At 47.4% G+C, this 14,118-nt stretch overlaps 2 protein-coding genes across 5 annotated transcripts in view; one reads left to right on the top strand and one right to left on the bottom strand.

Annotated features, from left to right (window-relative positions):
• Positions 1–6,450, bottom strand: part of Tmem120b (transmembrane protein 120B) — a 42,374-nt gene extending 35,924 nt beyond the window's left edge. For 2 of the 4 annotated variants that reach the window (XR_003485066.2, XM_027414006.2), the window contains exon 1: positions 6,243–6,450. Coding sequence is in view for 2 of the 4 variants with exons in the window: in XM_027414006.2 (XP_027269807.1) it covers positions 6,243–6,449 (207 nt within the window). In the remaining 2 variants the exon portion in view is untranslated. Of the gene's footprint in view, positions 1–5,558; positions 5,667–6,242 lie in introns of those variants that run through there. The other 2 variants (XM_027414007.2, XM_035443311.1) reach the window with 2 other exon arrangements.
• Positions 6,451–12,892: 6,442 nt separating this feature from the next.
• Positions 12,893–13,533, top strand: LOC100752996 (ubiquitin-conjugating enzyme E2 variant 1-like). The gene is made up of 3 exons (XM_035444184.1): positions 12,893–13,025; positions 13,160–13,284; positions 13,483–13,533. Exons 1-3 carry the CDS (start codon positions 12,893–12,895, stop codon positions 13,531–13,533), a joined length of 309 nt encoding a protein of 102 aa, XP_035300075.1.
• The last annotated feature ends 585 nt before the right edge of the window (positions 13,534–14,118 follow it).

Below are 14,118 nucleotides of genomic sequence, written 5' to 3'. Positions count from 1 at the left end.
GAAGAGATTGCATCTAGATTAAAACCAAACAAACAAAAAGGCTAACAACTCTGTGAGCCAGGATGCCCCTAGCATCTTTCCTAATTGCCACCTGCCACACTTAAGAAGACACAAACAAGCAAGTTTCCCACAGAGGCACAGATCCAGGCCACCTCTCTTGTTCTCTGAGGCCCCATGCTCCACCCCAGTGGGAAGGTGAGGTTAATGACTCCAGGTCCCAGCACGACTGTGAAACATATGGAAACACCTTCTTAATACAACAATGCAGTTCGAGATCCAGAGAGGGAAGCCAGACCTCCTCACCAACATCTCTTACCGAATCTCCAGACAGATGAATCCCATGGCACCTACAGACACGCTCTGGCCCAGTGGATTGCAGCAGAGACAGGGACACCAGAGTGTATACCGCTTTATAGCTGTGCCACTTGCTGGTGGTAAACTATCCCCGCCACCCCCCACCCCCACCCCCGGCAGGGTTTCTCTGTGGCTTTGGAGGCTGTCCTGAAACTAGCTCTTGTAGACCAGGCTGGTCTCAAACTCACCAAGATCCGCCTGCCTCTGCCTCCCCAGTGCTGGGATTAAAGGCATGCGCCGCCACCACCTGGCTCTGGTGGTGAACTTCTAAGAGATGGCTTTCGTATATAGCTTGGTGTCCAAGAAAACATCTTCAAGGAGACTTTCTGATGCTGACTCTCCCTAAGGAGGACCTATCACCATGGAAACACAACCAAACATGGCAAGTTCACTCCATCTCAAGCGTGTCATTCCCGTACTGTGAGTCATGTACCAGGACTGACAGGTGATGCCTGCCCTGGGACAGTGAGTAGGATGCACGCACCAGTGTTCAGCAAGGGAGGCAGCGTAAGACAATAGGTGAGTGATTATATTCTGCCATCAGGTGTGCTTGCCACCTACTAGCTGAGTTATGTCAGGGCTCTTGCCTCTGTATCCTCAGCTGGATAAAGGCTAAGAGGTGAGGTCTGTGTGAAATGGTCTCGTGCTGCTACGTCATCGAAAGAATGGCAGGTTACCCAGGATCTGACATTTCACTGTCTCCCTTGACATTTTTAATTATCCTTATTTGGGGGGGAGGACTGCCATCAAACACAGTGTGAAAATCACAGATAAAGACAATTTCTATTACATGGCTTTAGCAAAAGTAAATAAATAAAAGGCTTGTCCATCATCCCTTTCTTTGTTCTCATTTTTTAACTTTTGTTATTTTGGTTTCCCTCCATGGAATCACCCCTCACACACACACACACACACACACATATTCCACAGACCCCACTCCCACACTCCAGAGGCAGACGTATGATCAGTGCCTAGCAGTACAGTGACTGGGCCAAATATGGAATGATCTCTCTCTCTCTCTCTCTCTCTCTCTCTCTCTCTCTCTCTCTCTCTCAGGTCTCAGAAAGCTGGCCTTGAACTCACGATCCTCCTGTCTCATTTCCTGAAAGCTGAGATTATAAGTATGTGCCACCATACCTGGCCTTAGCTACCGCCATCACATCAAGGGGGAAGAGTGACTGGTGATGAAACTGAAGAGACACAGACAAACATACACTGAGCTCCTGGATCCAACCTTGCTGAAAGTCATTTCAACTAGACTCCCAACTCAGGAGTCCATAAACTCCCTTTCTGGCCAAAAACCTGTAGACTTGGTTCTGTCCCTAAGAGTTATAACCAAGAGGCTTGACCGGGCATAAGGAAGTTGCACACAAACAAAGAGACTCGGCAATTTCAAAAATTTTCTTCTAGGAGCTAGTGAAATGGCTCAGAGGGTAAAAGCGCTTGCCACCAAGTCTGGAACCCACACAGTTGAAAGAGAACCAACTCCTTCCTGAGAGTGGTCCTCGGATCAGCCATGGCACACAAGCTCTCTCACATGTGTAAATAAATGTAAAAAAACACACAACTTTTCTTCTAGAGCTTTAAGGAATTAGGATATTCTGGTGCCTGCTGTGTTAGGGGCCCAAGAGCATCTGATTCAAACAACAGTCCTGTATTTGAATTCTGACATGATGATTTTCCTTTTTTTTTATTTTAAGACAGGATTACTCTATGTATCTGTCCTGGAACTCATTACATAGACCAGCCTGGCCTCTCAAACTCACAACAGTCCTCTGTTCCTGAATGCTGGGATTAAAGGTGTCACCATGCAACTTTACTCTCCTTATGAACAGAACAGAGGGGGCTGTTGCTTGGATTAAACAGGATATTTATGTGTCACATAGTTGACTATGGCACTGGGTAACATTACCGCCAGTCTTTGTCAAGCTCGGAGTGATGGCTTGCTGTAGGTCAGATACCAGACAGCAACAGAGCAAGGACCTGGGCCGTGGAATCCTGACTCCCATCCATCGCTCTTTCTACTCTACCTGCTTCTAAAGTGAGAGGTTCCCAGGGCAACCAACATAAAAGAGCAGCCAAGGCCAACAAAAGACATGAATCTGCCTTGTGAAGAAGTTAAGAGTACAGACTTGGCCAGGTATAGTGGTGCACAACTTTAATCCCAGCACTAGGGAGGCAAAGGCAGATCTCTGTGAGTTCGAGGCCAGTCTAGTCTCTAGAGTGTTCCAGGACAGCCAGGGTTAAATAGAGAGATCTTGCTAGCCAGCTCAGCAGGGAAAGGTGCTTGCCTACCAAACCTGATGACCTGAATTTGATACCCAGGACCCTAAAAGTACAGAGAGAATCATGTCCCACAAGCTGTCCTCTGGCCATGTCCTCTGACCCACACACATGCACATAAACATATAAATTTATATGTACACAGCGGGGGCTTCAAGACAAGGTTTCTCTGTGTAGTCCTTAGGCTGGCCTGCCTCTACTTCCCTGAGTGCTGGGACTAGAGGTGTGGGGCACCACCCCCCACCTTCATGATGTCTTAATGAGATAACACTGACCTTCCTGTTTCTAGGCTCACCCCCTTATTTTTATTTTTTTGTGGTTCTGGAGCCACATTGACTGGCAGTAAAAACTCCAGATCTTTACAATGGTTTACAAGGTCCCAGTGATCCCTGAAGCAAGACATTGAAAAAGGCTTCTTCCTGTGCTGGGAAGGATGGGGTCAGGTTTCCAGTGATGTAAGGCAAGAACTGATTAAATCTATAGCCCCAGCATCTATAAGTGAGCTTCTGTGATTTGTATCACAGGCCAGGGGGCCAGGTACATACTGATCTCTGATTGATGGGCAATGCACGACCACCTAAGCACTAAGCCCTTGAGAAGACTCAGCTTTCCCCAGAGTCCAGCGAGGCCCCAGGAAATGTAAAGCAAAGGCCAAAGAAAACAGACCTTTCCAAAGTTCCAGGCATTACCCTAGGGCTTTTTGTAGGTGAAGGGGGATTCCAAAGACCTTTTGCCTGTCCCAGAGTCTGAGACACAGGCTTCCTCTTTTTTCCATTCCATAAAGGGAAAGAGAGGTAAAACACAAACAAAATACATCCCCCCGGAAATAAAGAGGTGCAAAGCTGAAACCCAGAATCCCAGATTTTTAGGCAGATGTAGGAAAACTTTGGCTAATCAGGATTTCCTGATGACAAAAAAAAAAGTCCCTCCTATTGTTAACTTTTCCAGACCAAACCTACACACACACACACACACACACACACACACACACACACACAGATCCATATCACCTTTGTCTCCTCATAAATGTCTCTCATCAGAATCTCTGTCCTACATACACACAACAGACACCCTGGACTTAGGACACTTTCTTCCCAGAAGTTCAAAATTCTCATGTATGCAAAAAACCAGGCAGACTCTAGATATTTCCATAATAAAACCTAGCACTAACTTTCAGAGTGGAATAACTGTGTGGTCCCAGCTAGTACTTACTTGGGAGGCAAAGGCAGAAGATCTCTGTGAATCTGAGCCCCGCCTGATTTACACAGCCAACCAGGGTTACAGTGAGACAGTGTCTCAAAAACAAAAATAAAAATGTTAAGTGGTAACTCCAGTTCCTGGGTATCTAACACCTTCTTCTCAGCTCTTCTGGCCCCTAAGGGCACCGACACATTCATGGCATACACACGGGACACATAAATAAAACTAATTAGTAAATAAAATAAATGTGCTGGAGAGATAGATAGCTTAGTGGTTTAAGGGCACTGGCTACTGTTGGAGAGGACCTGGGTTTGGACCCACATAGTGGCTCACAACTGTCTATAACTCCAGTTCCAGAGGATCCATCGACACCCTCTCCTGAATTCCTCCAGCACCAGGTACATATGTGGTGCACAGATATAAATGCAAGCAAAATGGGTACCCATATACATACATACATACATACATACATACATACATACATACAGAGAGAGAGAGAGAGAGAGAAATTTTGCTCTAGTCTCTGACACTGAGCCATCCATACCAGACTCAGACCCAACAGCTGACCACCAAGCCTACACCAGTTGGGTGCCTCTCCCGCAAAGGAAGCTCAAGCCTGTTCCAGTTCTCCTAGCTCTAAGGAGCTTCATCATTGGATGCTTCACCACCTCCACTCTGCAGGTCGTTCTACAACCCCTGCTGTTTACCACCTGACAATGGTATCCAGATCAAGTCATAACTCCTCTGTCCCCAACTACCCCAGCATCTGACAAGTCGTGACATCTTCCTCTCCAAGGCAGAATATAACAAATCAAAGGACTCCTTTGCAACATCTGCCTGTCAAGACTTGCTACCTAATTGTTAATTGCATTAATTGCATAGTTCTGTAGTGTCCGGCTCATCCTCCTTGTAGTTTTAAAGGCTAGCCAAAAGGAAGGAACTGTGAACAAAAGTCCCACACTGGGAAGCCTCTTCTCCCACTCCCAACTCTAAGACCCACTACAGACCAATGAGACAATTTTTTGTTGTTGCTGTTATTTTTGTTGTTGCTGTTGTTTTTCGAGACAGGGTTTCTCTGTGGCTTTGGTGACTGTCCTGGAACTAGCTCTTGTAGACCAGGCTGGTCTCGAACTCACAGAGATCCACCTGCCTCTGCCTCCCAAGTGCTGGGATTAAAGGCATGCGCCACCAACGCCTGGCCCAATGAGACAAATTAAGAAGTGGATGAACTCTTCTCCCTGAGGGTGGAACCATGAGGGACTCAAGGCCTAGATCTGTATGCTGGGGAGATCACGAAGGGCTAACAGCCCTGGGGACCTTCCTCCTTGCACATGCCTTCCTGTTCTGTGTCACCAGCATCCCTCTGCACCTCCATCAGGATCGACAGCCTCACTTTAGAAAGACCCATCATAGCGCCCCACAACATCCTCCTCTGGACACCGCAGCAGGGCAGCTCAACTGACAGAATTACACGGACAAGGGAAATGACAACGTGTCTATGCAGGGGTGGAGGGTGTGAGGGTATGAATGATTCCAGGCAACCCAGTGGCTCAAGAGGGAACCATGTGTTGTTCCTCTGGGACATCCCCAAGGTTTCCTGAGTCTCTCCCCAGAGCCACAGCTGAGGCCTCTCTGGACCCCTGAGGAAGGCCCCTCCTGATGGGACCTGGCCAGGATGCCATTCTCTCCAGAGCCAGCTCTTGTATCTACCTTCGACCTACCAGGTGGAAAGCTCTGAGCCAAAGGGTGAGGGTTGGGTGCAGTCCTCTATTGCTGGGTGAGTAGCCAGCTGTCAGCTGACAGATACCTGCCATTCACAATGACAAATTCAGCTTGCAGCAGCCTGCAAACAGAACCACATCAGAACCCCCAAAGACAGGGCTATAACTGTGGTCTCTAACACTTAAGAACTGCCTAAGGGTTCAAGGTAAAAACTACTAAGAACATCTCTCAAAGCGCGGCTGCAGGGAAGGGCTGCCCCTCTAACAGAGCAAGTAGTTGAGCTGCCAGCGGCAGCTGGAGAATAGCAGAGTTGAGGGCGAGCCCTGCGTGGGGGCTGGTCGGATGTCCTATAGTGAGTGTCACTATTTCCTCATGAACACACCTGGAACTCATCCCCGGTGGCCGGAGACCAACTTTCTGCAGCGAAGGGGGAGCGTGGAGCAAAGAGCGGGTGAGAGGGCGGAAGAATGGGGGCTCCGACCGGACGCCCCACGAGGCTAAGGAGCCAAAGAGCTGGAAGATAGGAAGGGGCTGTGCCAGGCCACCCACCATCCCATCGGACGCACAGCCTGGGCCATCCTCTGGGTCCTATCGCCCCACCTCCAAACCTGGGGAAGCTAGATGGGGAAGGCACCGCACGGCAGGTAGTAGCAGAGTTGCGGGACCAGGTGGCCCGGCCCTACCTGCAGCTCCTGAAATTCTCCTTCCAGCTCATGCCACTCGCGCTCGCAACGCTCCAGCTGCTCGGACATGGTGCAATGGTGCAAGGCGGCGGCGGCTCCCGCAGCGTGGCCCGACAGGCCACCAGCACCCCACGCCCGCCAGCTCACTCGCCGCCTCCCGAGGTACCAGCTGTTCCTGCGGAGCCGGAGCCGGAGCCACGCGCGCATCTGACGTCACGGACCCGCCCCGGCGGCCGCCCCACCCCTCGAGGGTGGGGCCGGCGCGTGCGCACGCGCTTCCCTGGCTCCAGCCGCGTGGACGATTCAACTTTACAGTCTCATCACTCCTGCTCCAGCGTAGTACGATTCTCCTCCGAGTGGGTGGAGGGCTTATCTGTAACCTACATTTATGGCTTTTGTTACTTAGATTATATTTGGGGGAAGAGTGGGGTGGAAAAAGATTTTGAGGGAGGTGAAAGAAAAGTCATGCACCCCTTAGCATTGCCTGACCTAGGAGGCCAAAGCCAGTGCCCTGGAATGCCAGAGCTGACAGTGACCGTGTAGTAAGTAAGGTCAAGGGCAGGGTGGGAAAATGCAGACTTGGCTCTGTTATCTCACGTTGGCACTGGTATTTATTGCAACCAATACAACCTAGATTCCTGTCCTCTGTGACACTAGGCGACTCTTGACAGCTACTGCTGTCACTCAAAAGACACAACCACCTCCAAGTTTATTGAATGCGGTTACCTCCCTTTCCCTGCAAAGTCCTACAAGATCTGCACCAGCCTTGGCTTTCCGGTCACACCTCCTATCTCACTGCCCCTGTTCCAGCTCTCCAGACATTATTTTCTTCCCGACTTGGCGTTCTTCGCTCTCAATCTTCATGTAGTAACTTCTATAGTAACTTCTAGCCAATTCCTGGAGCCTCATTCAAATGATCCTGCAGCTGGGATTGCACGCCACACCAGCCTTGACAGCACAGCAAGCTTGTCTCAAAAAACAAAAAACAATATTGGGACTGGAGAGATGCCTTTGGGGGCTGGATTCAATGGTTAAAAGTGCAGAGCTGTGATGGCTGCACACACGCCTTTAATCCCAGCAGGGGAGTTCTAGATTAGCCTAGTCTACAAATCAAGTTCCAGGACAGCCAGGGCTGTTACATGGAGAAATCCTGGAGAGACAGAGAGAGAGAGAGAGAGAGAGAGAGAGAGAGAGAGAGAGAGAGTGTGTGTATTTTGCAGGTCAGGCTTCGGTGGTGCACACCTTTAAAATCACAACAGATCTCTATAAGTTTGAGACCAGCCTGGTCTACATAGTGAGCTCCAGACCACCTGGGACTGCACAGTAAGACTCATTCTATTCTCATTCTATTCTAAACAACAGAATGCATTTCTCTCACAGTTCTTGAGGCTACAGAGCTGAAATCAAAGTGTCTGTAAAACCTTGTACCTCCTGAGAGCCTTTGTAGAGTCTTTCCCTGCTGCCTAGTAGCTCACGGCAATGGTGGTCAATCCTAGCTGTTCCTTGGCTTTCAGCTGCATTATTCCACTCTGACCTGTGGTCACGAGGCCTCTCTGTGTACCCTCTCTTATGAATGAAAGTTCCTAGAAAGAAAATACACCTTCTACTGAATCTTCTGTAAAGCTGGTTAACTGATTAGAACTTTAGTGATTGTAGGGAGGTTGGAATGGTGCAGGTCCAGAGCCTAATTACAGTTTATCGAGGGCTATCATTAGTCCCCTAAATGGCCATGCCTTGTCCACCTCTTTTTTTTTTTTTTCCGAGACAGGGTTTCTCTGTGTAGCTTTGGAGCCTATCCTGGCACTTGATCTGGAGACCAGGCTGGCCTCGAACTCACAGAGATCCGCCTGCCTCTGCCTCCAAATGCTGGGATTAAAGGTGTGCACCACCAACGCCCGGCTAAAAATATATTTTTTATACCATGTGTATAAGTACTTTGCCTGTATGTCTATGCACCGTGTATGTGCGTGGCAATCAGGGAACCCCTGGAACTAGAGCTGATTGTGAACCACTATGTGGGTGCTGAGAACCAAACTTGGGTCCCCTGCAAGAGTAGCCAGTGCCCTTAACTGCTGAGCCATCTCTCAAGCCCAGGATAGAATATCTTTTATCCCCTTTGAGGTGTGTGCTGTGTAGCTATGAAGACAATACCTTTTGCTATTGTAACCTCATTTCCACTAATAACATCTCCAAACACCGAATTTCCACATAAGGTCATACTGTGAGGCAGTGAATATTAGCACATCAACACATTTTCCTCTGTGTTATAATGACTCTCCAGAAACAGTCAGAAAATGGGGAAGAGAAAATAGCTGAATAGTGAAGAGCACCGGCTGCTCTTCCGGGGACCCAGGTTCAATTCCCAGCACCCATATGGTAGTTTATAACCATCTTTAACTCCAGTCCTTGGGATAGGATCCTCTATTCTGAATCCCCAGGCACCAGACATGCAAATGGTACACAGACATACATATAGTCAATCATTCATAAACATAAAATAAATTTTCAATAGAGGCAGGTAGATCTCTGTGAGTTCAAGGTCAGCCTAGTCTACAAAGCAAGTTCCAGAACAGCCAAGGCTATTTGTTACACAGAGAAACCCTGTCTGGAAAAAAAAACAAACAAAAAAAGTAAATAAATAAAAATAACCAGAAAGCCGCACTTTGTCTCAATCACTTACCTACCATGGGCTTTGTTTCCATCATACAAGTTGTCATTTTCTGAAGAGTTTTGTTCTGGTTGAATGTATGTTTCTCTCCAGGGGTGAGTAATCTCTTTGAGACCACAAAGAATTTGTCTCTGTCTTCATTGTCATTAGATCCCAAGAGCTTAGCTTATAGCTGTCTCTCAATAAATATTTGCTGAAAGCCGAGAAGAAATGAATAATAGAGTAATCTACTGTGGGGGTTTGCAATGTTTGGAGTTCATAGATCAATCACTCATAGAACTCAGGAAAAACTCACATTAGCACATAGGAACCTACTCGCAGTTATTTTTAGGGAGTGAAAGGGGATTGAGACAGGGGCTCATGTAGCCCAGGCTGGCCTCGAACTTGTATGACATTGAACTCCTGATCCTCCTGCCTCTGCCTCCCAAACACTGTGATTACAAGCATGTTCCAGTCTTTGTGTATGAGACTTCTAATGCATTTACAGACCTCAGGAAGCTCCTGAAACTTACAAGATTCATGAGGACTTCCCACCCCACCACAGTGTTCCAGAACAGCTTTAACTGCTAGGAAGAGGAGCTTTCCTCCTCCAGAGGCCAGTCATGCAGATGCTCCAGGTGCTCCAGGTGCTCCAGGGATGGACCCTTCAGAGATGCAGCTGCCTCTGAGTCACCTATGCTCTGTTTGTTTGTTTTGTTTTGTTTGTTTTCGAGACAGGGTTTCTCTGTATTGCTTTGGAGATTGTCCTGGAACTCTCTCTCTGTAGACCAGGCTGGCCTCAAACTCACAAAGATCCACCTGCCTCTGCCTCCTGAGTGCTGGGATTAAAGGCATGCGCCTCCAGTACCCTGCAACCTATGCTCTTAGGTAACCTCTCTCCAATACTGTGAATAGCCTCAATAAATTCACCACTTACCAAGACAGACTTATGTGGAATCTTTCTTTGGTATGTCTGTCCCAGTCTGTCTGTTCTTGATGCCCTATGTAGGATGAAGAAGGGTTTAGTCAAGTCTCTTAGGAAAAAAAAATCACACAGCAGGATACCACAATTGCCTCCTAACTTGCAACTCAGTTTTGTTGTTGTTATTTGTTTTCCTTTTTGGCTTTTGCAGACAGGATTTCTCTGTGCAGCCCTGGCTGTCCTGGAACTCCCACTGTAGACCAGGCTGGCCTTGAACTCAGAGAGATCCACCTGCCTCTGCATCCTGAGTGCTGAGATTAAAGTCAGGTACCACCTTGTCAGGAACATTTCAATTCTTACTTGAGACCAAAAGAAGAATATGCTCCATTCGAGATGTAAACTAATGGCCCACTTTGAATTCAGATTCTGATCCCTGATTTCTAAACAAGTACGCTATTAGTGAGAGGTGCCTAAAACTCAGTGGTGGGCTGTGAGAAAATTCAGACACCATTTGTCGAATTGCAAGAGAGTGTTAGCCCCTTTCCCCGGGGTGAGAGAGCACTCAAGGACGTGAAAGTGTTTTGTTTTGTTTTGCTTCTTTCTTCAGCTAAATGCTTTCCATAGTCTAATGCTGGAAGTGAAAATTGGAAAAAGAACTGGTTATGGTGGGAAACACTTGTAATTCTAGCATGAAGGAGGTTGACTCTGGGGGTGATCTCAAATTCAAGACCAACCTGGGTACATCATGAGACTGGCTCCAACCTGAGTTTAACCCCCCAGAACCCACAGACTCACATAAAAGCCTGATGAAGTAGCAAGCATCCCTCTGTAATCTCAGCATTCCTGGGGTGGTGAGATGGGAAACAGAGAAAGAATAAGCTGGAAAGCCTGGAACACTCACAGTACAGGAGCAGAATAAAGAGAGGCCCTGCTTCAAAACAAGGTGGAAGAGAACAGGTTTCCCCAAAGTCTACATGTGTGTTGTAGCACACATACACACACCACAAAATAGATTAAAAACAAATAACTAAGCCGGGCATTGGTGGCTCATGCCTTTAATCCCAGCACTTGGGAGGCAGAGGCAGGTGATCTCTGTGAGTTCTAGGCCACCCTGGTTTACAGAGAGAGTTCCAGGACAACCTCCAAAACAGTACAGAGAAACCCTGTCTCATAAAATCAAAAAAAAAAAGACCAAATAACTAAAAAAGAATAACCCTTTATTTAATGAAAAAATAATTTTTTGAAGGGCTGGAGAAATGGCTCAGCAGTTAAGAGCACTTGCAGCTCTCACAGAGCACCCACATGGGTTCACAATCATCCCTAACTCCAGTTTCAGGGGACCCAATGCCCTCTTCTGGCACATACATGGTATGTACATGTAAGCAAAACACTCATACACATAAAATGTATTTTTAATTAAAAAATAATAAAATGTTTTCATGATACTGGCTCTCACTATGTAGTCCTAGCTGTCCTAGTATTCACTATGTTGACTAGGCTGGCCTGAAACTCACATAGCTCTGCCTGCCTCAGTCTCCTAGGTATTGGAATTGAAGGCGTGTGGCTCTATACCTGGATGATTTTTTTAAGATAAAGGAAGGAAAAGAAAAAAGAAAAGAGGAAAAGTTTTACTTAACAGATTTAACTGAAACAAAATCAAAGGTAAAGGGTCTTGGGAGCCAGGCAAGGTGGTGGGAGTCTTTAATCTCATCACTTGGGAGGCAGAACCTGGAAGTAAATGATCTTGAAGGATGACAGTGTCACCTCTGGGAAGAAGATTTGTGAGGTGACCCTTTACTACTCCTTACATCTTCCCAGGCTGAGAAGGAGAGGCTGGTCCTGTCCCCAGAATATCTGGGCAGGTGCTGCCTTATAGCCAGCTGGTCAGCTTATAAATCTGCAGGACTGTTCTCTCTGAGGGGTTGGGACTCCACGAGCATTATCTACAAGCCTTTCTTAGATATGGCACAGGCAGGCTGTCCCCAGAGATGGCACAGGCAGGCTGCCCCACCTCAGAACCCTATCAGCTGTCAGAAGTCTTACCTAACTGCTCCCCTGGCCTGGTTCAGGCATGTGTAGTTTTGATTGTTAACATAATGAGAAGTGGGGCTTTATGTTTCTCTTTAAAACACAGTATTATTTAGCCCAGGCTGGCCTCAAACTCACTAAGGAGCAGAGGATGACTTAATAGGTTGTAGGTTGAGGCAGAAAGATCGGGAAACTTGAAGCCTCCCTGGGCTACATTGGGAGACTCAGTCTCATGAGAAAGAAAAAAAACAAAAAACTAAAAACTAAATCCAACCACAGTGAGTCAGGGACCATCTGTGTTCTAAAGCAAAATTCCTCAAGGTTTTTAATTTTTTTTTTAATCTTTTTTTTTTTCTTTTTTTCGGTTTTTCAAAACAGGGTTTCTCTGTAGCTTTGGAGCCTGTCCTGGAACTCACGCTGTAGACGAGGCTGGTCTTGAACTCACAGAGATCTGCCTTTGTCTGCCTCCCAAGTGCTGGGGTTTTAAGGCATGCACCACCACCCCCTGGCAAGTTTTGGTTGTTGCTGTTGTTGTTGTTGTTTTGCTTGTTTGTTTGTTTGGTTTTGGTTTTTCGAGACAGTGTTTCTCTGTGTAGCTTTGGAGCCTATCCTGGCACTCGCTCTGGAGACCAGGCTGGCCTTGAGCTCACAGATGTTTGTTTATTGAGACAGGGTCTTTCACTCTCTTTGTGGCCTTGGCTGTCCTGGAACCAGCTCTGTAAACCAGGCTGTCCTCTAACTCAGAGAGATGCACCTGCCTCTGCCTCCAGAGTGCCAGGATCAAAGGTGTGTACTACCACCCCCTGGCAAGTTATTTTTTTCCCCTTGGATCAAGGTCTCATACTATAGCCCAGACTGGGCAGATAGCTATGAGGTAGCCCAGGCTATGGTAGCACATGCCTTTAATCTCACCACTCCAGAGGCAAAGGCAGGCAGATCTCTGAGTTTGAGGCCAGCCTGGCCTACAGAATTAGTTCCAGGACAGCCAGGAATACACAAGTAAACTCTATCTTGGAAGAAAAAAAAAAAAAAAAAAAAAGACATTGATGCAAGATGGCAGCCACCACAGGCTCAGGAGTAAAAGTTCCTCGAAATTTCCAACTGTTAGAAGAACTGGAAGATGGCCAGAAAGAAGAAGGTGACAGCACAGTCAGCGGAGGTCTAGAGGATGACAAAAACATGACACAAGATGAACAGAGAAGACTGAACCTCCAAGAGCAACTTACAAAAACTGAATGCACAGCCTTAAAATATGATGTGGGCCAAAATACCCAGAGGCACCCCCATCTGTATGTTTTGTAAACAAAGAAACAAAAAAAGTCAATATGATCACTGAGAGTTCAAATGGAGTTAGAGTAGTGGATCCAAGGGCCACGGCACTGCTGGCCAAGTGGCAGAATTTCCACAGCATCAAAGTCATCCTTCAGGAGCCTCGGTGCTTGATGGCATCAAAAGAGAATGCAGCCGGGCGTTGGTGGTGCACACCTTTAATCCCAGCACTTGGGAGGCAGGTGGATCTCTGTGAGTTCGAGGCCAGCCTGGTCTCCAGAATGAGTGCCCGGATAGGCTCCAAAAGCTACACAGAGAAACCCTGTCTCGAAAAACCAAAAGAGAGAGAGAGAGAGAGAGAGAGAGAGAGAGAGAGAGAGAGAGAGAATGTGAAGCTGCCACAGCCGCCAAAGGGACAGTTATAGCAATTAGTCACCAAGGCCCTGGCCTCCCCTCCCCCATCCAACCTAAGTCTTCTTTTTCCACAGTAGTGAATTTTCTAGATACAACCTGTAGACCTCAGAGTACTGGAGAGGAAGCTCAGACTTCATCCTGAGGCACTGTTCTGATACAAATTTCTTGTCCTTTTAAATACCTAGGTTGTACTGTGTAAACCGCTGGCTGCCTAATTGAACTTCTGGGATCAAGAAGGGGTGTTGAAATTAGTTTCCTTAGGGAGCACAGCTAATCCAACTGTGAACAGACAGGTCACACACAATCACCTGCTGGTGACTTGTGGCCTGGATCTGCCTTTGCCCACCTGCCCTCCCATCACAACTGCATGGTGGACCTTAGATGGGAAGGCTCTAGGTGGCAGCCCCAGGACTACTGGGGAGCTTGGGGTACCTTGGCTGTACCCTGTTTTCCTTGGATGTGATGTCCCATCCAAGCCATTGTCCCAGCTCCTCCACTCACACCCTTTGCCAAAGCTTAGACTGTAACCTTCCTCTCCCTCTTAAATTGGCCCTGGGTGAGAAATGCAAGGCTTGCATTCTCCCCACCTCTATAAA

The sequence above is a fragment of the Cricetulus griseus genome, chromosome 4 (assembly GCF_003668045.3).
Source record: "Cricetulus griseus strain 17A/GY chromosome 4, alternate assembly CriGri-PICRH-1.0, whole genome shotgun sequence".
Classification (NCBI taxonomy): domain Eukaryota; kingdom Metazoa; phylum Chordata; class Mammalia; order Rodentia; family Cricetidae; genus Cricetulus; species Cricetulus griseus.
Note: the sequence above shows the minus strand (reverse complement) of the source record. Positions and strands in the feature narration are given on the sequence as shown.